This window comes from Spea bombifrons, chromosome 2 (assembly GCF_027358695.1).
Source record: "Spea bombifrons isolate aSpeBom1 chromosome 2, aSpeBom1.2.pri, whole genome shotgun sequence".
Classification (NCBI taxonomy): domain Eukaryota; kingdom Metazoa; phylum Chordata; class Amphibia; order Anura; family Pelobatidae; genus Spea; species Spea bombifrons.
Window position 1 is genome coordinate 48,669,167 of NC_071088.1, and position 16,339 is coordinate 48,685,505.

At 43.1% G+C, this 16,339-nt stretch overlaps 1 protein-coding gene across 2 annotated transcripts; it reads right to left on the minus strand.

Moving 5' to 3' along the window:
• Positions 1-2,356: 2,356 nt before the first annotated feature.
• On the minus strand, positions 2,357-4,389 carry SMIM29 (small integral membrane protein 29). Of its 2 annotated transcripts, none has more exons than XM_053457859.1 (5): positions 4,197-4,389; positions 3,678-3,866; positions 3,053-3,078; positions 2,709-2,808; positions 2,357-2,534 (listed from the first exon to the last, which is right to left on the minus strand). In XM_053457859.1, the coding sequence occupies exons 2-5, from the start codon at positions 3,786-3,788 to the stop codon at positions 2,514-2,516; spliced, it is 258 nt and encodes an 85-aa protein (XP_053313834.1). In that variant the 5' UTR covers positions 3,789-3,866; positions 4,197-4,389; the 3' UTR covers positions 2,357-2,513. The 2 variants fall into 2 exon arrangements, with proteins under 2 accessions (XP_053313834.1, XP_053313833.1); XM_053457858.1 differs by having other exon boundaries at positions 2,357-2,628.
• Between the last annotated feature and the right edge of the window lie 11,950 nt (positions 4,390-16,339).

Genomic DNA, 16,339 nt, shown 5'->3' on the forward strand with positions numbered 1-16,339 from the left:
CTGATGTATGCAGACTTGTATTACCTCAATAAAAAAATAAACTATTAACATGTCTATTTTTGAAAGCATTCTTACCTTAAAACATTTTTTCATACATGCTTAAAACTTTTGCACAGTACTGTATACATATTTTTTTTTAAAAAAAAAACTTTTTAAGGCATGCATATTAAAGCACTTAAAATGCATTCTTCTTTGAGGACATCTGGAACACTGAATTTTAAAGCAAATCTTGCTAGCCCTTTCTTCAAGATATTTTTACCAGAAACTCATACAGCAAGCTTAAATATAGGCAATGAATATGAAATATCATTCAGTTTAGTTGAATGGCTGCCTATACTCTTTCTCTTTGACTATAAAGCTATTTTCTCTACTAGTGACTCAGCCTGGCATTCACTCAAATATTTCATGTACAAACACTTTTGTAAAGCTACTGAACTTTTCAGAAAATAAACTGATGTCTTGTTAAGAAAGGACATATTAGAGCTTAGACTTTAGAGAGAAAACATGTATTTCCATACTTGTGTTTACCCAGCCCCTGAATGTTGCTTTATTGCGGTGTAAACTGGAAATGTTGCCATTGGTTTTCCAACCGCTTGTTTAGTGTGTTTATGAAAAATATCACAATATCACAACAAAAAGAGGTGAATGGTGCTAATCACATGTTTGTGGCACATATTCGTGGCACATATTCCCATTTTAATATATTACATTAACAAAAAGAATGTTTTAGAACCATCATAAATTTAGAAATAAATATGTATATATTTTTACAATTAGGTTTTTGCTTGTTTTCCTCCTCAGCATTTATACGATACCCACGTCCAACTGCAAAAGTATTTATTTTGAAAAAGTAACACAGTATATCATATAATTTCAAAAATTTACCAGAAATTTATTTGTACTAACTTTCCATCTGGCAATGTTATTCATCCCTATATTTCTTTGTTAACTAACCCACACACACACAACATTCCCCAGCTATAAAAAAAATAAAATTAAAAAAAAAGCAGAATTACAAAGATTGAATAGTAAAATACTCTGAGTGTACTTAGAAGAGCTTTGAAGTCTCCTGGCAAAACCAGACATTTAACCAATCACCATTAGCATGAGTAGTTCCAGAAGACTGGAACTTGGCAACTGTAATACATCTTCACAAAAAGGTAGAAGGGAAGAAGTCAAACTTATTTTTGGGACTGGGCAACTAAGATCAGGGAGGAGCTGTTTATACTTATATCTAAATTGCAGTAAGGCATTTGACACTGTGCACAGTTAAAAAATGTATAAATAAATTGCATGTCATTGGATGTCAAAATAGGCAAATGGATAAGATAATGGATGAGTAACAGGAGGCAGAAGGTTGTATTTTTATATATTTGTATTAGTGATATTACAGGTCTTACCTGTAAGGTATGTCTTTTTGCAGTAGGGTATGAATAATGCTATGTTTCCAACTTTGTGGGAACCGTTGGGGAAAGCCCCTTTGCTATCCCAGCATGACTGTGCCCCAGTGCACAAAGCACGATCCATAAGGACATTTATTGGATGAGTTTGGGGTGGAAGACCCTAACAGGCCTGCACAGAGCCCTGACCTAAAGACCATCAAACACCTTTGGGATGAACTGGAACACAGATTGCGAGCCAGGCCTTCTCGTCCAACATCAGTGTCTGACTTCACAAATGGTCTACTGCACGAATGGGCAGAAATTCCCACACAAACACTCCAGGATCTCGTGGAAAGCCTTCACAGAAGAGTGGAAGTTGTTATAGCTGCAAAGTGGGGACCAACTATATTGTAATGTCTATCTATTTAGAACGCAATGTCATAAAAGTCCCTGTGGTGTAATCGGCGTGTGTCCCAAAACTATATAGTTTATATATTTGTGTGGGTTCACTAGCTGAGAACATTGCTAAGTGTGACATTCTGGTTGAACAGAGACAAAACACACAAAAAACCCTTGGTCCTTAAGAGGTTAATGAGGGGTTAAATTGATTACTATATTTAAACAATGTTACAACGCTGTTTATTATACTATTATATACTTTTTAAATTGAGTAATCCAGGTGCAAGTGTCCTGCCATCTGTATTGGTACTTTTAACATGTGCAATTAGTATTCTGCTTTAAAATGTATCCCAGTATTTAAAATAACTTGGATATTGGCATACCGTTAATTATAAAAATGTTAATTCATGGGTAGAAAAATTACCTAGGGTAAGCAAAGTACTAAAATGTAATGACAAAATTGTGAGTTATGGAATTTAGTCCTAGGAGAATAACTGTACTGTTTAAATACCGGTTTCATAAATTAAATATTATGTAGAAATATACTTATTAGTAACAAATACAAACGCAGTATATGTAAGTATGTATATATTATATACACATAAATATCTCTACATGAAGACATTGTGTTTCACATAAATAATACAATAGCATTTAAAATGGTTATAAACAAAGTATTGTAATTCAGCAGCAGGGGCAGTGATGAAAGGATCAGTGCTCTGCAGATTATCCTCAAATCCATGTCCAGATCAGCTGTATGAAGCATAAAGAGGAGGTGTTAGGCTGTCACATCACGTATAGCTGCTCCTTTGTATTGGTGATAAGCACTTCTCCAGCCATGTACCAACTGCAAACAGATGCAATGCTGTTAGTAGAGTTGGTGCATCTGAGGTAACAAGTAAGCACAGAGAGAGAAGAGAACAATACCTTTGTCTCCTGTCCAAGGAGCTCTTGTTCTGCTTCATGTATCTCTTCTGCAGGGTCATAGCTATATAAAGGTAGTAGATGATGCCTAAGTCGATCCACTCTTCAAAGAAGAAACAAAACATTTTAAATAATGTTTATCAATGACTAAACAAACATTACTTTCCTAAATGAACAAGATTAAAATGTTTTGAACAATGAATAACATGTGAAATCAGTTCTAGCGTATGGGGCACGTTTAAATCTGAGCAGCAATTCAATATTAACACAGGTTACTTATCCATACGTTGGGCACATGATTAGAGAAGGTGCTTCGATTATCAAAAAACATTGCTATTTAAAAGTACCTTTTTCTCTTCTTTATATACATGATCTGAAAAATGACACAAAAATTAAATTTATTTTAATTACAACATAAATACATACACATAAGCAACTGGAAATGTATAATGAACAGATTAGCAATAAAACCAGAAGACAAAACCACTAGAAGCCGGCTGTAGAAAATGGATTACGAAAATGAGTCAAAAGCTTCTTTTTCTAACTCAAAAATTACATATTCACATGCTGGTAATGCACTAGGTCAAGCAAAACACACTTGAAATATGGTTTTGGCTGTAGTGTTGAATTAACAGTAAGTTATTTTACATTGTTGCTATTGCATTTACTAGGTGCCAGGGGATCTGATTAATAACCGATGTTTGCCCTGCAGATGGCATATATTTGGGTTCAGAGAGCAATAACAATTATAAGGAAGAAGAACAATACAAAGACCAGAAGAGAGGTAGTCTGTAGGCAATATAGGCAAATATTACAAAACAGAAGGCTGAGATGAAATGACAGCCCTGTGTAAAATGCCCTCCCACGAAAATTGGTGGGGGAAAGGTAGAACATTGAAAACCTAGTAATGAAGGATTTTGTCACATTGTAGAACAGTATGTGATGGAAAATAGCTGAAATGTAATCACTCACCACAGCTACAACTATACCTAGCACGGTGATAAGGAAGAAAGGCACCAGCACAATTCCTCCTATTGAATCAGCAGCTATATCGCTTGATCCTGAACTCGTTGAATTACTCATGATTCCTGTGAAGCCAGCATGGATATGGGCAAAGGGGTGCTGTGCAACAGCCAGAATTCAAGCAGACGATATCGCCGTCTACAACAGATACAAACGAATGGTATGGTTAATGTCTGTCAACGTAATACACGTAATACAAAGGCAGCCGTGAAAACAAGGCAAAATATAGCAGAATATAGTAGCATAATAATAATGCACGCAGAAAAAAAAAACAATAGAGATCAAATCGAAGACTTGTGCGTTTTAAGAGAAAAGGCTTGTAATTACAAAGACAGGCAAATCAGTGGGTCCTGTGAAATAAACATGCGCCGTGAATCAGTTATATGAAATGGAAGACACAAGCGGAAAAACTAAAATTACCAGTTCAAATATGGTATGGAAAAACGAAACCGTATTAGGGATGCTCACCTGTCGCTGGCGTTTAAATTTTAAACAATATACGGAGAACTACTACGGAGTATCTCATAAAAACGCAGACAAATCGAGAGCCGGAAAATAAAAAATAACGAAAATAAGAAAATCTTCACAAATAATTTACAGTATACAACGGAAAAGCTCAAAGGTGACAGTAACACCCACTTCTCAGACTCTTTCTGTATAACCGGAAGTGAATATCTGGGCGAGGTAACCAATCAAGCGCTGGGAAGGTATTTTGTCATAAAGGGGTTGATTCTGTGTGGGATGGAGGCTTGTTGTTACTGTGGCAACAGTGACAGCTGTATGATACGTCCCTTAATAGGAAAGGACGTTTGATTATGCCTTCCTTTGTTGTTTCGTTTTGTTACAACACGTCTTCAGTGTAGACGCTTCATTACAAATTCAATTATGTATGCCACAAAAAAGTAGTAATTTACCGTGTTGAATTATTTAATCTGCAATGTGGGCGGACCCAGGGGAGTCAATTGCGTGTACCCCTCGTTTCAAGGCGGGATCACATGACGTCACGTTGAACCGCGGGAACAGCGCACAGCGAGCTGCGTTGAAAGCAAGCTGGACAGGGTAAGTGAGGTGTAGGGTACATGGGTGTCTGCCTGAGTATATGTATGTCTCAGTCAACCAAGTCTCTGGGTATGTTGGTGAATATGCCTGAGGATGTTAGTGTGTATGTCTGGGGATTACATGGGCGTAGGAACCCCTAAAATTCGGGGGGGGGGGACAGCATTTTCCCCCATCGGATCTCCACTTTCTCCCCATCTCTTTTTTTGCAAACACGTACAATAATATATAACTTGTAACACTGGTAAAAATAATGTAGATTTAATACATTAAATATAGGGAAAAAAAGCTAATCTTTCTAACAACATTTTTTTAAAAAAAATATTGAAAAATTGGACCCTAGGCAAGCATTTCCTTTGGCCCCGCTCCATGCTCCCTAGCATGCAATCGCTCCCTCCGCTCCCACACCAAAAAAATATATATATGCCACACTGACCGTAGATTAGGGGAAGACTGTGAGAGTCAGTGCAGACTTCACTCCTTCTGACTACTGCGTGACATTAAATCCAAAATAGAGAAGCAGCACTGAAATGCTTTATTTCACACAGGCCATGTTTCGACACACAGGTCTTTCACGTTGCCTGTGTGAAATAAACTCACCTTACCATTTGGATTTATTGAATGACTTGGTGGTACCCTGGCTCATGCACCATCTCACAACTGAGTGCTGCATTCCAACCTTTGTTTCTGTGTATACTCTGTGACATTGAGAGGCCCCCCCCCCGTAATCATCCCCTGAGTCCCTTTGTCCCTCCTTCACTAAGCCACTCTTTTACTTACTCCTTGTAGTTCAGGTATAGATCAAATAAACAACACATGGAAACAGCACATGCATGTATAGCTTAACTGAATAAGACATACAAACCCTATATTTGCAGGTATATATAAATAATGTATGGAAACATAGCATAGCAGATATGGATCAACAGAAAAACACATAAACCCAGCTTTGCAGGTATAACTCAACTGGAATTCACATAAAATGTCAGCATTAAAGATATAAACCCCCTAAATTACAGGCATAGATCACAGGTTGCACACCCCAAAGGCCAGCCCTGGCGTCCACATTCCCCACATAGAACCTGACCAGCACTCAGATTACACAAACAAATTACAGTCCAGCGTGAGCCAACTTTGTCCCCAAAGAAGCCCAGCTCACAAATAATTAAAGCAATTCATCCACACATGAATTCATTATTTCACTCATTCACACAATTCATCCACACGTAGATTCATTCATTCTCACTCTTTATTGCAATATGCTTTCTATCCCCCTTTTGTTACTTTTATCCCCCCTGTCCCCCTTCTCACACTCTCTACCCTCTCTCCCCCCTTCTCACACTCTATACCCTCTCCCCCCCTTCTCACACTCTCTACCCTCTCTCCCCCCTTCTCACACTATCTACCCTCTCTCCCCCTTCTCACACTATCTACCCTCTCTCCCCCCTTCTCACACTATCTACCCTCTCTCCCCCCTTCTCACACTATCTACCCTCTCTCCTCCCCTTCTCACACTATCTACCCTCTCTCCCCCCTTCTCACACTATCTACCCTCTCTCCCCCCTTCTCACACTATCTACCCTCTCTCCACCCCTTCTCACACTATCTACCCTCTCTCCACCCCTTCTCACACTATCTACCCTCTCCCCCCCTTCACACGCTATCTACCCTCTCTCCCCCCCTTCTCACACTCTCTACCCTCTCTCCCCCTTCTCACACTCTCTACCCTCTCTCTCCCCCTTCTCACACTATCTACCCTCTCTCCCCCCTTCTCACACTATCTACCCTCTCTCCCCCCTTCTCACACTATCTACCCTCTCTCCCCCCTTCTCACACTATCTACCCTCTCTCCCCTCCTTCTCACACTATCTACCCTCTCTCCTCCCCTTCTCACACTATCTACCCTCTCTCCCCCCTTCTCACACTATCTACCCTCTCTCCCCCCTTCTCACACTATCTACCCTCTCTCCACCCCTTCTCACACTATCTACCCTCTCTCCACGACTTCTCACACTATCTACCCTCTCCCCCCTTCACACGCTATCTAACCTCTCTCCCCCCTTCTCACACTATCTATCCTCACTCCTCCCTTCTCACACTATCTATCCTCACTCCTCCCTTCTCACACTATCTATCCTCACTCCCCCTTCTCACCCTATCTACCCTCACTCCCCCTTCTCACCCTATCTACCCTCCCCCTTCTCACCGTATCTACCCCCTCTCCCCCCATCTACCCCCTCTCCCCCCATCTACCCCCTCTCCCCCCATCTACCCCCTCTCCCCCCTTCTCACACTATCTACCCTCTCTCCCCCCCTTCTCACACTATCTATCCTCACTTCTCACTAGGGCTGCAACAATGAATCGATAAAATCGATAATAATCGATTATGAAAATCGTTGTCAACGATTTTCATAATCGATTAGTTGAATCGATTTTTATCGATTTATAAAATTATGTTTTTCAGAGCAAATGCTCTGAAAAATTCCCTTCTATAATCCGATCTCAAATAGAGATCGGATTATAACTGTAGAATCCAGAACCCCCGCAACGCTGCAGGAGACCTGGATCCTTTCTGCCACCCGGTGAGGGTCTGTGCAAAACGCGCAGACATCCTCCACTTCTCCCCTCCCCTTCCGCTTTTCCCCTCCACTTCCGCCGGGGCTTCTATTACTGAACCCGGCATCATGTGACCTTCCGGTGCGGCTTCCATCATGGAAGCCCCAACGGAAGCGGAGGGGAGAAGCGGCTGTCTGCGCACATCGCACAGACCCCTACTGGCTGCCAGAGAGGATCCAGGTCCCCTGCAGCGGTGCAGGGGATTTGGATTTTAGTGCACGATGTGCGCAACCTCCGCTACTGCATCTCACTGCCACTTCCACCTGCCCCACCAGGGGTTAATATAACAACAGAAGAAAAACAGGACAAGTAAGCAGCACTGGGTAAGTATTATCTTTATTTGTATGCTCATTTTCCCTGTGTTTCTTCTGTTGATATATTAACCCCTGGTGGGGCAGGTAGAATTTTTGCGGGATCTATTAATTATGTACATTTGTGTTTTTTGTTTTTTTTATGTCTGTAATATTTGATTTATTGTTTATATTTTCCATATATTTATATATATTTATATTGTATTGTGTATTTATTTTTTTTTGGTCTATATTTAATAAATATAAATATAAAAAAACTATTTTAGCGATGTCAGTTTTTCTTATATCGGGGGGGTATAAGACATATCAGTGGGCACAGTGGTATCAGGGGGGACAGTGGCATAAAGGGGCTATAAGGCGTATCGTGGGCACAGTGGCATTAAGGGGCTATAAGGCGTATCAGGGGGCACAGTGGCATAAAGGGGCTATAAGGCGTATCAGGGGGCACAGTGGCATAAAGGGGCTATAAGGCGTATCAGGGGGCACAGTGGCATAAAGGGGCTATAAGGCGTGTCGGGGGACAGTGGTATAAAGGGGCTATAAGGCGTATCAGGTGGCACAGTGGCATGAAGGCACTATAAGGCATATCAGGGGGCACAGTGGCATGAAGGCACTATAAGGCATATCAGGGGGCACAGTGGCATCTCAGTGGCATATAGGGGTAAAGGCATATCAGGGTGCATGGTGGCATATCAAGGGTAAAATGCATATAAGGGGCCATGGTGGCATATCAAAGGTAAAAGGCATATAGGGGGCTATAAGGCATATCAGGGGGCACTGTGGCATATATGGGGCTATAAGGCATATCAGGGGGCACAGTGGCATATAGGGGATATAAGGCATATTAGGGGACAGAGTGGCATATCAGTGGCATATAGGGGGCACAGTGACATCTCTGACATATAGGAGGTATAAGGCATATATATATATAGGGACAGAGTAGCATATAGGGGGTTTAAGGCATTTCTGGGACAGAGAGGCAAGCTGGCGGTGAGATGTGCATAACTGGGCAAAAATAGTTTACATGAATATTTACTAGTAAAGCTTTTTTGGTATTTTTTGGGTTCTTGTTAAAATATAGCTTTAATTATTGTGTCAGTAAAATAAGAAGGCAAATCGTGAAATGCTATTGTAAATTATAAGTTTTTATTTTAAATAAATGAAAAATTTGCATATTTCTTTTTACCCGATTAATCGAAAAAATAATTGGCCAACTAATCGATTATGAAAATAATCGTTAGTTGCAGCCCTACTTCTTACACTATCTACCCTCACTCCCCCTTCTCACCCTATCTACCCCCTCTCCCCCCTTCTCACCCCATCTACCCTCTCTACCCCCTCTCCCCCCTCTCCCCCATCTACCCCCTTCTCACCCAGAGTGGTGTATGGGAGGGGGAGAGAGAGGCAGAGTGGTGTATGGGAGGGGGAGAGAGAGGCAGAGTGGTGTATGGGAGGGAGAGAGAGAGGCAGAGTGATGTATGGGAGGGGGAGAGAGAGGCAGAGTGGTGTATGGGAGGGGGAGAGAGAGGCAGAGTGGTGTATGGGAGGGGGAGAGAGAGGCAGAGTGGTGTATGGGAGGGGGAGAGAGAGGCAGAGTGGTGTATGGGAGGGGGAGAGAGAGGCAGAGTGATGTATGGGAGAGAGAGGCAGAGTGATGTATGGGAGGGGGAGAGAGAGGCAGAGTGGTGTATGGGAGGGGGAGAGAGAGGCAGAGTGGTGTATGGGAGGGGGAGAGAGAGGCAGAGTGGTGTATGGGAGGGGGAGAGAGAGGCAGAGTGGTGTATGGGAGGGGGAGAGAGAGGCAGAGTGGTGTATAGCGGGAGGTAGAGTGGTGTATGGGGGGTATAATGAATTTCAGAGTGGCATATCTGGGGGAGGCAGAGTGGTGAATCAGGGAGTATAATGCATTTCAGGGTGGTGTAGGGCATTTATGGGGGGCGGAGTGGCATATCAGGGTGCACAGTGGCATATAGGGAGGTATAAGGCATAAATGGGGGGTGAGTGGCATATTGGAAGGTATAAGGCATTTCAGGGGGCACAGTGGCATATAGGGGGTATAAGGCATAAGATATTAGGCATATCAGGGGGGTATAAGGTATATCAGGGGGCTCAGTTGAATATAATTGGCATATAGGAGGTATAAGGCATATCTGGGGGCAGAGTGGCAAGCTGGGGGTCAGATGTGCATAACTGGGGGCAGTTTGGCAAATAAAAGAAAATCTAAACAAGGCTTTTTTTTCTCATAGTTTTTATTAAATATGAAAAATAGTTAACATGAATTACATTGTTTTAAAAGAAAAATGTGAATTTTTTTATCCAATTAATCGAAAAAATAATCGGCCAACTAATCGATTAAAATAATCGTTGGTTGCAGCCCTAATGTGCATTCTTTAATTTGTGTTTTTTATTTTGTAATGTCTGTTATATTTGATTTATTGTTTATATTGTCCATATATTTATATTGTATTGTGTATTTAATTTTTTTGTCTATTTTTATTAAAGCATATATTTTTATACCTATTTTAGCGATGTCAGTTTTTCTTATATCGGGGGGCATAAGGCATATCAGGGGGCACAGTGGCATAAAGGGGCTATAAGGCGTATCAGGGGACACAGTGGCATGAAGGAGCTATAAATCATATCAGGGGGCACAGTGGCATCTCAGTGGCATATAGGGGTAAAAGGGATATCGGGGCATGGTGGCATATCAAGGGTAAAATGCATATAGGGGGCTATAAGGCATATCAGGGGGGCATAGTGGCATATTGGGGGTATAAGGCATATCAGTGGCATATATAGGGCTATAAGGCATATCAGGGGGCATAGTGGCATATAGGGGGGTATAAGGCATATTAGGGGACAGAGTGGCATATCAGTGGGCTATAAGGCATATCAGGAGGGGTATAAGGCATATCAGGGGACAGAGTGGCATATAGGAGGTATAAGGGGGCACAGTGGCATCTCTGACGTATAGGAGGGTATAAGGTGTATATATAGGGGCAGAGTAGCATATAGGGGGTATAAGGCATTTCTGGGACAGAGAGGCAAGCTGGGGGTGAGATGTGCATAACTGGGCAAAAATAATTTACATGAATATTTTTTGGTATTTTTTGGTATTTTTGGGGTTCTTGTTACAATATAGCTTTAATTATTATGTCAGTAAAATAAGAAGGCAAATGGTGAAATGCCATTGTAAATTATAAGTTTTTATTTTAAATAAATGAAAAATTAGCATTTTTTTTTTACCTGATTAATCGAAAAAATAATCGACCAACTAATCGATTATGAAAATAATCGTTAGTTGCAGCCCTAATTAACATTATACTATAATCAACATTATACACTGCAACAGAGGTGCTTAGCCCTAACCTTTAAAACAATCCTAGACCATTATGCCTCCTCCACCAAAGTAGGCACTGCACGTTCTGGGGTAGGTAGTGGTCTCCTGGTATCCACAATCCTAGATTTGTTTGATAGTGAAGCGTGATTCATCAATCCAAAGAACACGTTTCCAGTGCTGGTGTGCATTTTAGCCGACACCTTGCGTTGTGCATACAGATCTTCAGCTCATGTGCAGCTGTTCGTCTATAGAAACCCGTTTCATGAAGTTCCCGATGCACAGTACTTGTGCTGATGTTGCTTCCAGGGGCAACTTGGCATTCTTTATTTTTTAATTATTCTACAACATTTTTGTTTCTTAAACAATTATGTTTTTTAATGTATAGTTCTCATTTGGGGCGCTGCTGCTGCCTGCCCAGGAGTCTGGGCAGACAGCAAAGCCACTTCGAGCCCGCCCCCGAGCCTGAGATCACTCCCACGGAATGATCCTGTAGGCTAAAAACACGGTTGCAGGAAAACCATCAATTGTGTTTTCAACTGCCACAGGCAGCTTCAGGGAAGGGGGTTGTGTGTTGATTGACCTGACCCCCCCTGCTGCCTGATCGCTCCATGAGAGCGAAGGTGCAGCGTTAACCCCTTCAGTGCCGCGGCATTTAGGGGTTAATTCCCGTTTTGTAAGGAGCTCTGCTGCTGGTGGTCTGCCTGGAAGCCCAGGCAGACCAGCAACAGCAAAAACTCGCCCCCACAAGCCCTTTGATGACTCCTGTAGGCATGGAAGCCTACAGCAGTCACCAAAGAGACTCCCCCTGCAATGGCTGGTCTATAGACCAGCAATTGTGTCCCAGCTGCCAGAGGCAGCTTCAGGGACAGGGGGAGAGGGTTCTTCGGTCTCCACATGAGTGTGGAGACCAGCCCCAACCCTCCCCTGCTGCCTAATCACTCCATGAGAGCGACAGTGCAGCGTTGACCCCTTCAATGCCACAATTGTGTGACACATTGCAATGTGGCATTGCAGGGGTTAACATTTCTCCCCAAAAGCTTGTGGGGACTAAATATCAGTCAATGCTGTGCTCCAATGGAACATCAACATTGAAAGAGTTAAAAAAAAAAAAATCAAAATAATAATAATAACAAAAAAAACAGCACTGACCTGAAAGTCCAGGGTGCTTCCAGGTCAAATGCTGTGAGTTTAGTAAGTGGGCTGATGATGATCAGATCACTCCTAACCAACTGTTAGTTTAAAAAAAATCCTGGCTCCTAACTTTTTTAGCTGGCGCCTAGATTCACAACAAATTTGTTAAGCCCTGCTTTAAGCCATCGTCCTCTATATAGTTCAATTCTTCCCATGTACTGTATATAGATTGCCCCCATTTATATAATGTCCTATATACACCGGTCAGCCATAACATTATCACCATTGACTGGTGAAGTGAATAATAATGAAAATCTTGTTATATCCCACCCACTGACAGGTATTATGATATTAGGCGGCAAGTGAACATTCCGTCCTCATAGCTGATGTGTTAGAAGCAGGAAAAACAGACAAACGTAAGGATCTGAGCGAATTTGACAAGGGCCAAATTGTGATGGCTAGATGACTGGGTCAGAGCATCTCCAAAACTGCAGCTTTTGTGGGATGTACCTGATCTGCAGTAGTCAGTACCTATCAAAAGTTGTCCAAGCAGGGAAAAGTGGTGAAACGGCGATAGGGTCATGGGTGGCCAAGGCTCATTGATTCACATGGGGGCAAAAGCTGGCCAGATCCAACTGCAGATCTACTGTAGCTCAAATTGCAGAAAAAGTTAATGCTGGTTCTGATAGAAAGGTGTCAGAACACAGAGTGCATCGCGTTTTGTTGTGTATGGGTCCACTGCTGAAGGCACCTACAATGGGCACGTGAGAACTGGACCACAGAGCCTTAGAAGAAGGTGGTCTGGTCTGATGGATCACATGGATGCGTTGCTTTCCTGGAGAACACATGGCACAAAGATGAATCCATGGAGGCTGCGCCTTGCAACTGACAGGACTTAAAGGATATGCTGCTAACTTCTTGGTGCCAGATACCACAGCACACCTTCAGACGTCTAGTGGAGCCCATGCCTCGACTGGTCAGGGCTGTTTTGACAGCAAAGAGGGAATTACACAATATTAGGCAGGTGGTCATAATGTTATGACTTATCAGTGTATATTATACATACCGTATTTGCTCGATTATAAGACGAGTTTTTTTTTAAAAAAAATACCCCTCGTCTTATAATCGAGGTCGTCTTCTAATCAGACCTCAAAAAAATGTCCGCTGGGGCCAGGCTGCTTACCAGTGCTTTGGTCGCGAGCAGCGTCTCTTCTACTAGCAGCAGGAGAACAGGAAGCTAGCAGAGTGTCACATAATTCTGCCTCCCCCTCCTTCCTCTGGGGGCAGGGCCAGAGAAGTTGCTCGCACAGCCGGGCCCCTGCAGAAGTCTTCGAGTGAGAGATCTGCAGTAGGGCTGAAACAACTAATCGTTGTCAACGATTTTCATTATCGATTAATCGAATAGATTTTTATCGATTATAAAAAGAGGTTTTTTTCAGAGCAAATGCTCTGAAAAACTCCTCTCCTTATATAATCCGACCTCAAACAGAGATCGGATTATAACACTAGAATCCAGATCCCCCGCAACGCTGCAGGGGACCTGGATTCTCCTCACTGTCGGCCGGTCTCTCACTTCCGTCTCTCCCCCCCTCCCATCTGCCTCCTCCCCCCTCCTATACATCACTCTGCCTCTCTACCTGGCTCCATTACTGACAGGCACTTTCCCTGCAGCTTCATAGAAGCCTCAGTGTAAGTGAAGGTGAGTAACAGAGTCTGTCTGTGTGATGCAGACCCCCACCGGCTGACAGAGAATCATCCTCTCTGTCAGCCGGTGAGGGTCTGCATTGCACAGACAGACTCTGTTACTGCCCTTCACTTACGCTGAGGCTTCTATGAAGCTGCAGTGAAAGTGCCTGTCAGTAACAGAGCCGGGTAGAGAGGCAGAGTGATGTATGGGAGGGGGGAGGAGTCAGAGGGGTGTATGGGAGCCACCCTCCCATACACCACTCTGGCTCCTCCCCCTCCCATACGCCACTCTGCCTCTCTACCCGGCTCCCTGGTGTCTTGTCAGCAACGGAGGTTCACAGGAGGCAGAGTGGAGTATGGGAGGGGGGGAGGAGGCAGGGTGGAGTATGGGAGGGGGGAGGAGGCAAAGTGATGTATGGGAGGGGGAGGAGCCAAAGTGATGTGGGGGAGGGGGCAGAGTGGAGTATGGGAGGAGCCAGAGTGGTGTATGGGAGGGGGAGGAGGCAGAGTGGAGTATGGGAGGGGGGAGGCAGAGTGGTATATGGGAGGGGGAGGAGGCAAAGTGATATATGGGAGGGGAGGAGGCAAAGTGATGTATGGGAGGGGAGGAGCCAAAGTAATGTATGGGAGGGGGAGGAGGCAGAGTGGTGTATGGGAGGGGGGAGAAAGCAGAGTGGAGTATGAGGGGGGGAGGAGCCAGAGTGGTGTATGGGAGGGGGAGGAGGCAGAGTGGTATATGGGAGGGGGAGGAGGCAAAGTGATGTATGGGATGGGAGGAGCCAAAGTGATGTATGGGAGGGGAGGAGCCAAAGTGATGTATGGGAGGAGGCAGAGTGGTGTATGGGAGGGGGGAGAAAGCAGAGTGGAGTATGAGAGGGGGGAGGAGCCAGAGTGGTGTATGGGAGGGGGAGGAGCCAGAGTGGTGTATGGGAGGGGGAGGGGCCAGTGTGGTGTATGGGAGGGGGAGGGGCCAGAGTGGTGTATGGGAGGGGGAGGAGGCAAAGTGGTATATGGGAGGGGTGGAGCCAGAGTGGTGTATGGGAGGAGGAGGAGCCAGAGTGGTCTATGGGTGAGTTATAGTGGTGTATGGGGGGTATTATGAATTTCAGGGCATATAGGGGGTATAAGGCATATCGATATTAGGCATATCAGGGGGTAAAAGGTAAATCAGGGGGCTCGGTTGCATATCACTGGCATATAAGGAGTATAAGGCATATCAGGGACACAGTGGCATATCAGGGAGCACAGTGGAATCTGGCATATAAGAGGTATAAGGCATATATGGGGTCAGATGTGCATAACTGGGGGCAGTTTGGTAAATAAAAAAAATTTAAACAAGGCTTTTTTCTCAGTTTTTATTAAATATGAAAAATAGTTAACATATGAATTAATATACACTGTGTTTGGGTTCTTGTAGCTTTTATTATGTCAGTAAAATAAGAAGGTGAATAGAGAGAGGCCATTGCAATAAAGAGATGAAAGTGTAAATTGTATGTTTTTTATTGCAATTTTTCTTCAATTTAAAATAATGTATTTTTTTATCCGATTAATCGATTAATCGAAAAAATAATCAGCCAACTAGTCGATTATTAAAATAATCGTTAGTTGCAGCCCTAATCTGCAGTTCAGGTAAGGGGGTGGGGGAGGGTTTTTGAGCAAGTATGTGTGATTAAGGGAATGAATGAGTATTTAAATATTTGTGAATGAGTGTGTGTGTGATAGCATGGATGTGTAAGGGTGGTGGTGGTGGTGGTAGCATTGCATAGGGAGGCTGTACTCACACTTCTATCATCCCCAGGTTCCAGCATGTACTGGCTGCCTTGGCTTGATAGGAGTGTGATTGCTGTTAGCAGTTATATATATATATATATATATATATATATATACACACACACACACCTCCAGAAATGCCTTTTAACCCCCTATATGCCACTCTGCCCCATGATATGCCTTTTAACCCCCTATATGCCACTCTGGCATATAGGGGGTTAAAAGGCATATCATGGGGCAGAGTGGCATATAGGAGGGTATAAGACATTTCTGGAGGCAGAATGGCATATAGAGGGTTAAAAGGCACATCATGGGGCAGAGTGGCAAATAGGGGATATAAGGCAACCCTGGGGGCAGATGTGCATAACTGGGGGGGCAGGTTGGCAAATAAAAGGAAATAAAAAAATATATATATTTTTCTCAATCATAGCTTTTATTAAATATGAAAAAATTGTTTACATGAATTAATATTTACTAGTAAAACATTTTTTCCTATAGGGTAGTCATATTCAGGCTTTGTTTTTTTTCCTAAATTAATATTTAGATTTTGGGAGGTCGTCTTATAATCAGGGTCGTCTTATAATCGAGCAAATACGGTACTATTATCCCCTTAAAGACCAGGAATTTTTTTTTGGTTTGTATACTTTGTGGCCAAGGCCATTCCTGCAGTTTGTGTTTAGCTGTAATTTTCTTCTGTCGT

Coding starts and splice junctions, on each gene's coding strand:
- SMIM29 (XM_053457858.1), bottom strand. CDS start 3,788: ATGAGTAATTCAACGAGTTCAGGATCAAGCGATATAGCTGCTGATTCA. Junction 3,079..3,677: donor TAGGTATAGTTGTAGCTGTG/GTGAGTGATTAC, acceptor GTCATTTTTCAG/ATCATGTATATAAAGAAGAG. Junction 2,809..3,052: donor TATATAAAGAAGAGAAAAAG/GTACTTTTAAAT, acceptor TCTTCTTTGAAG/AGTGGATCGACTTAGGCATC.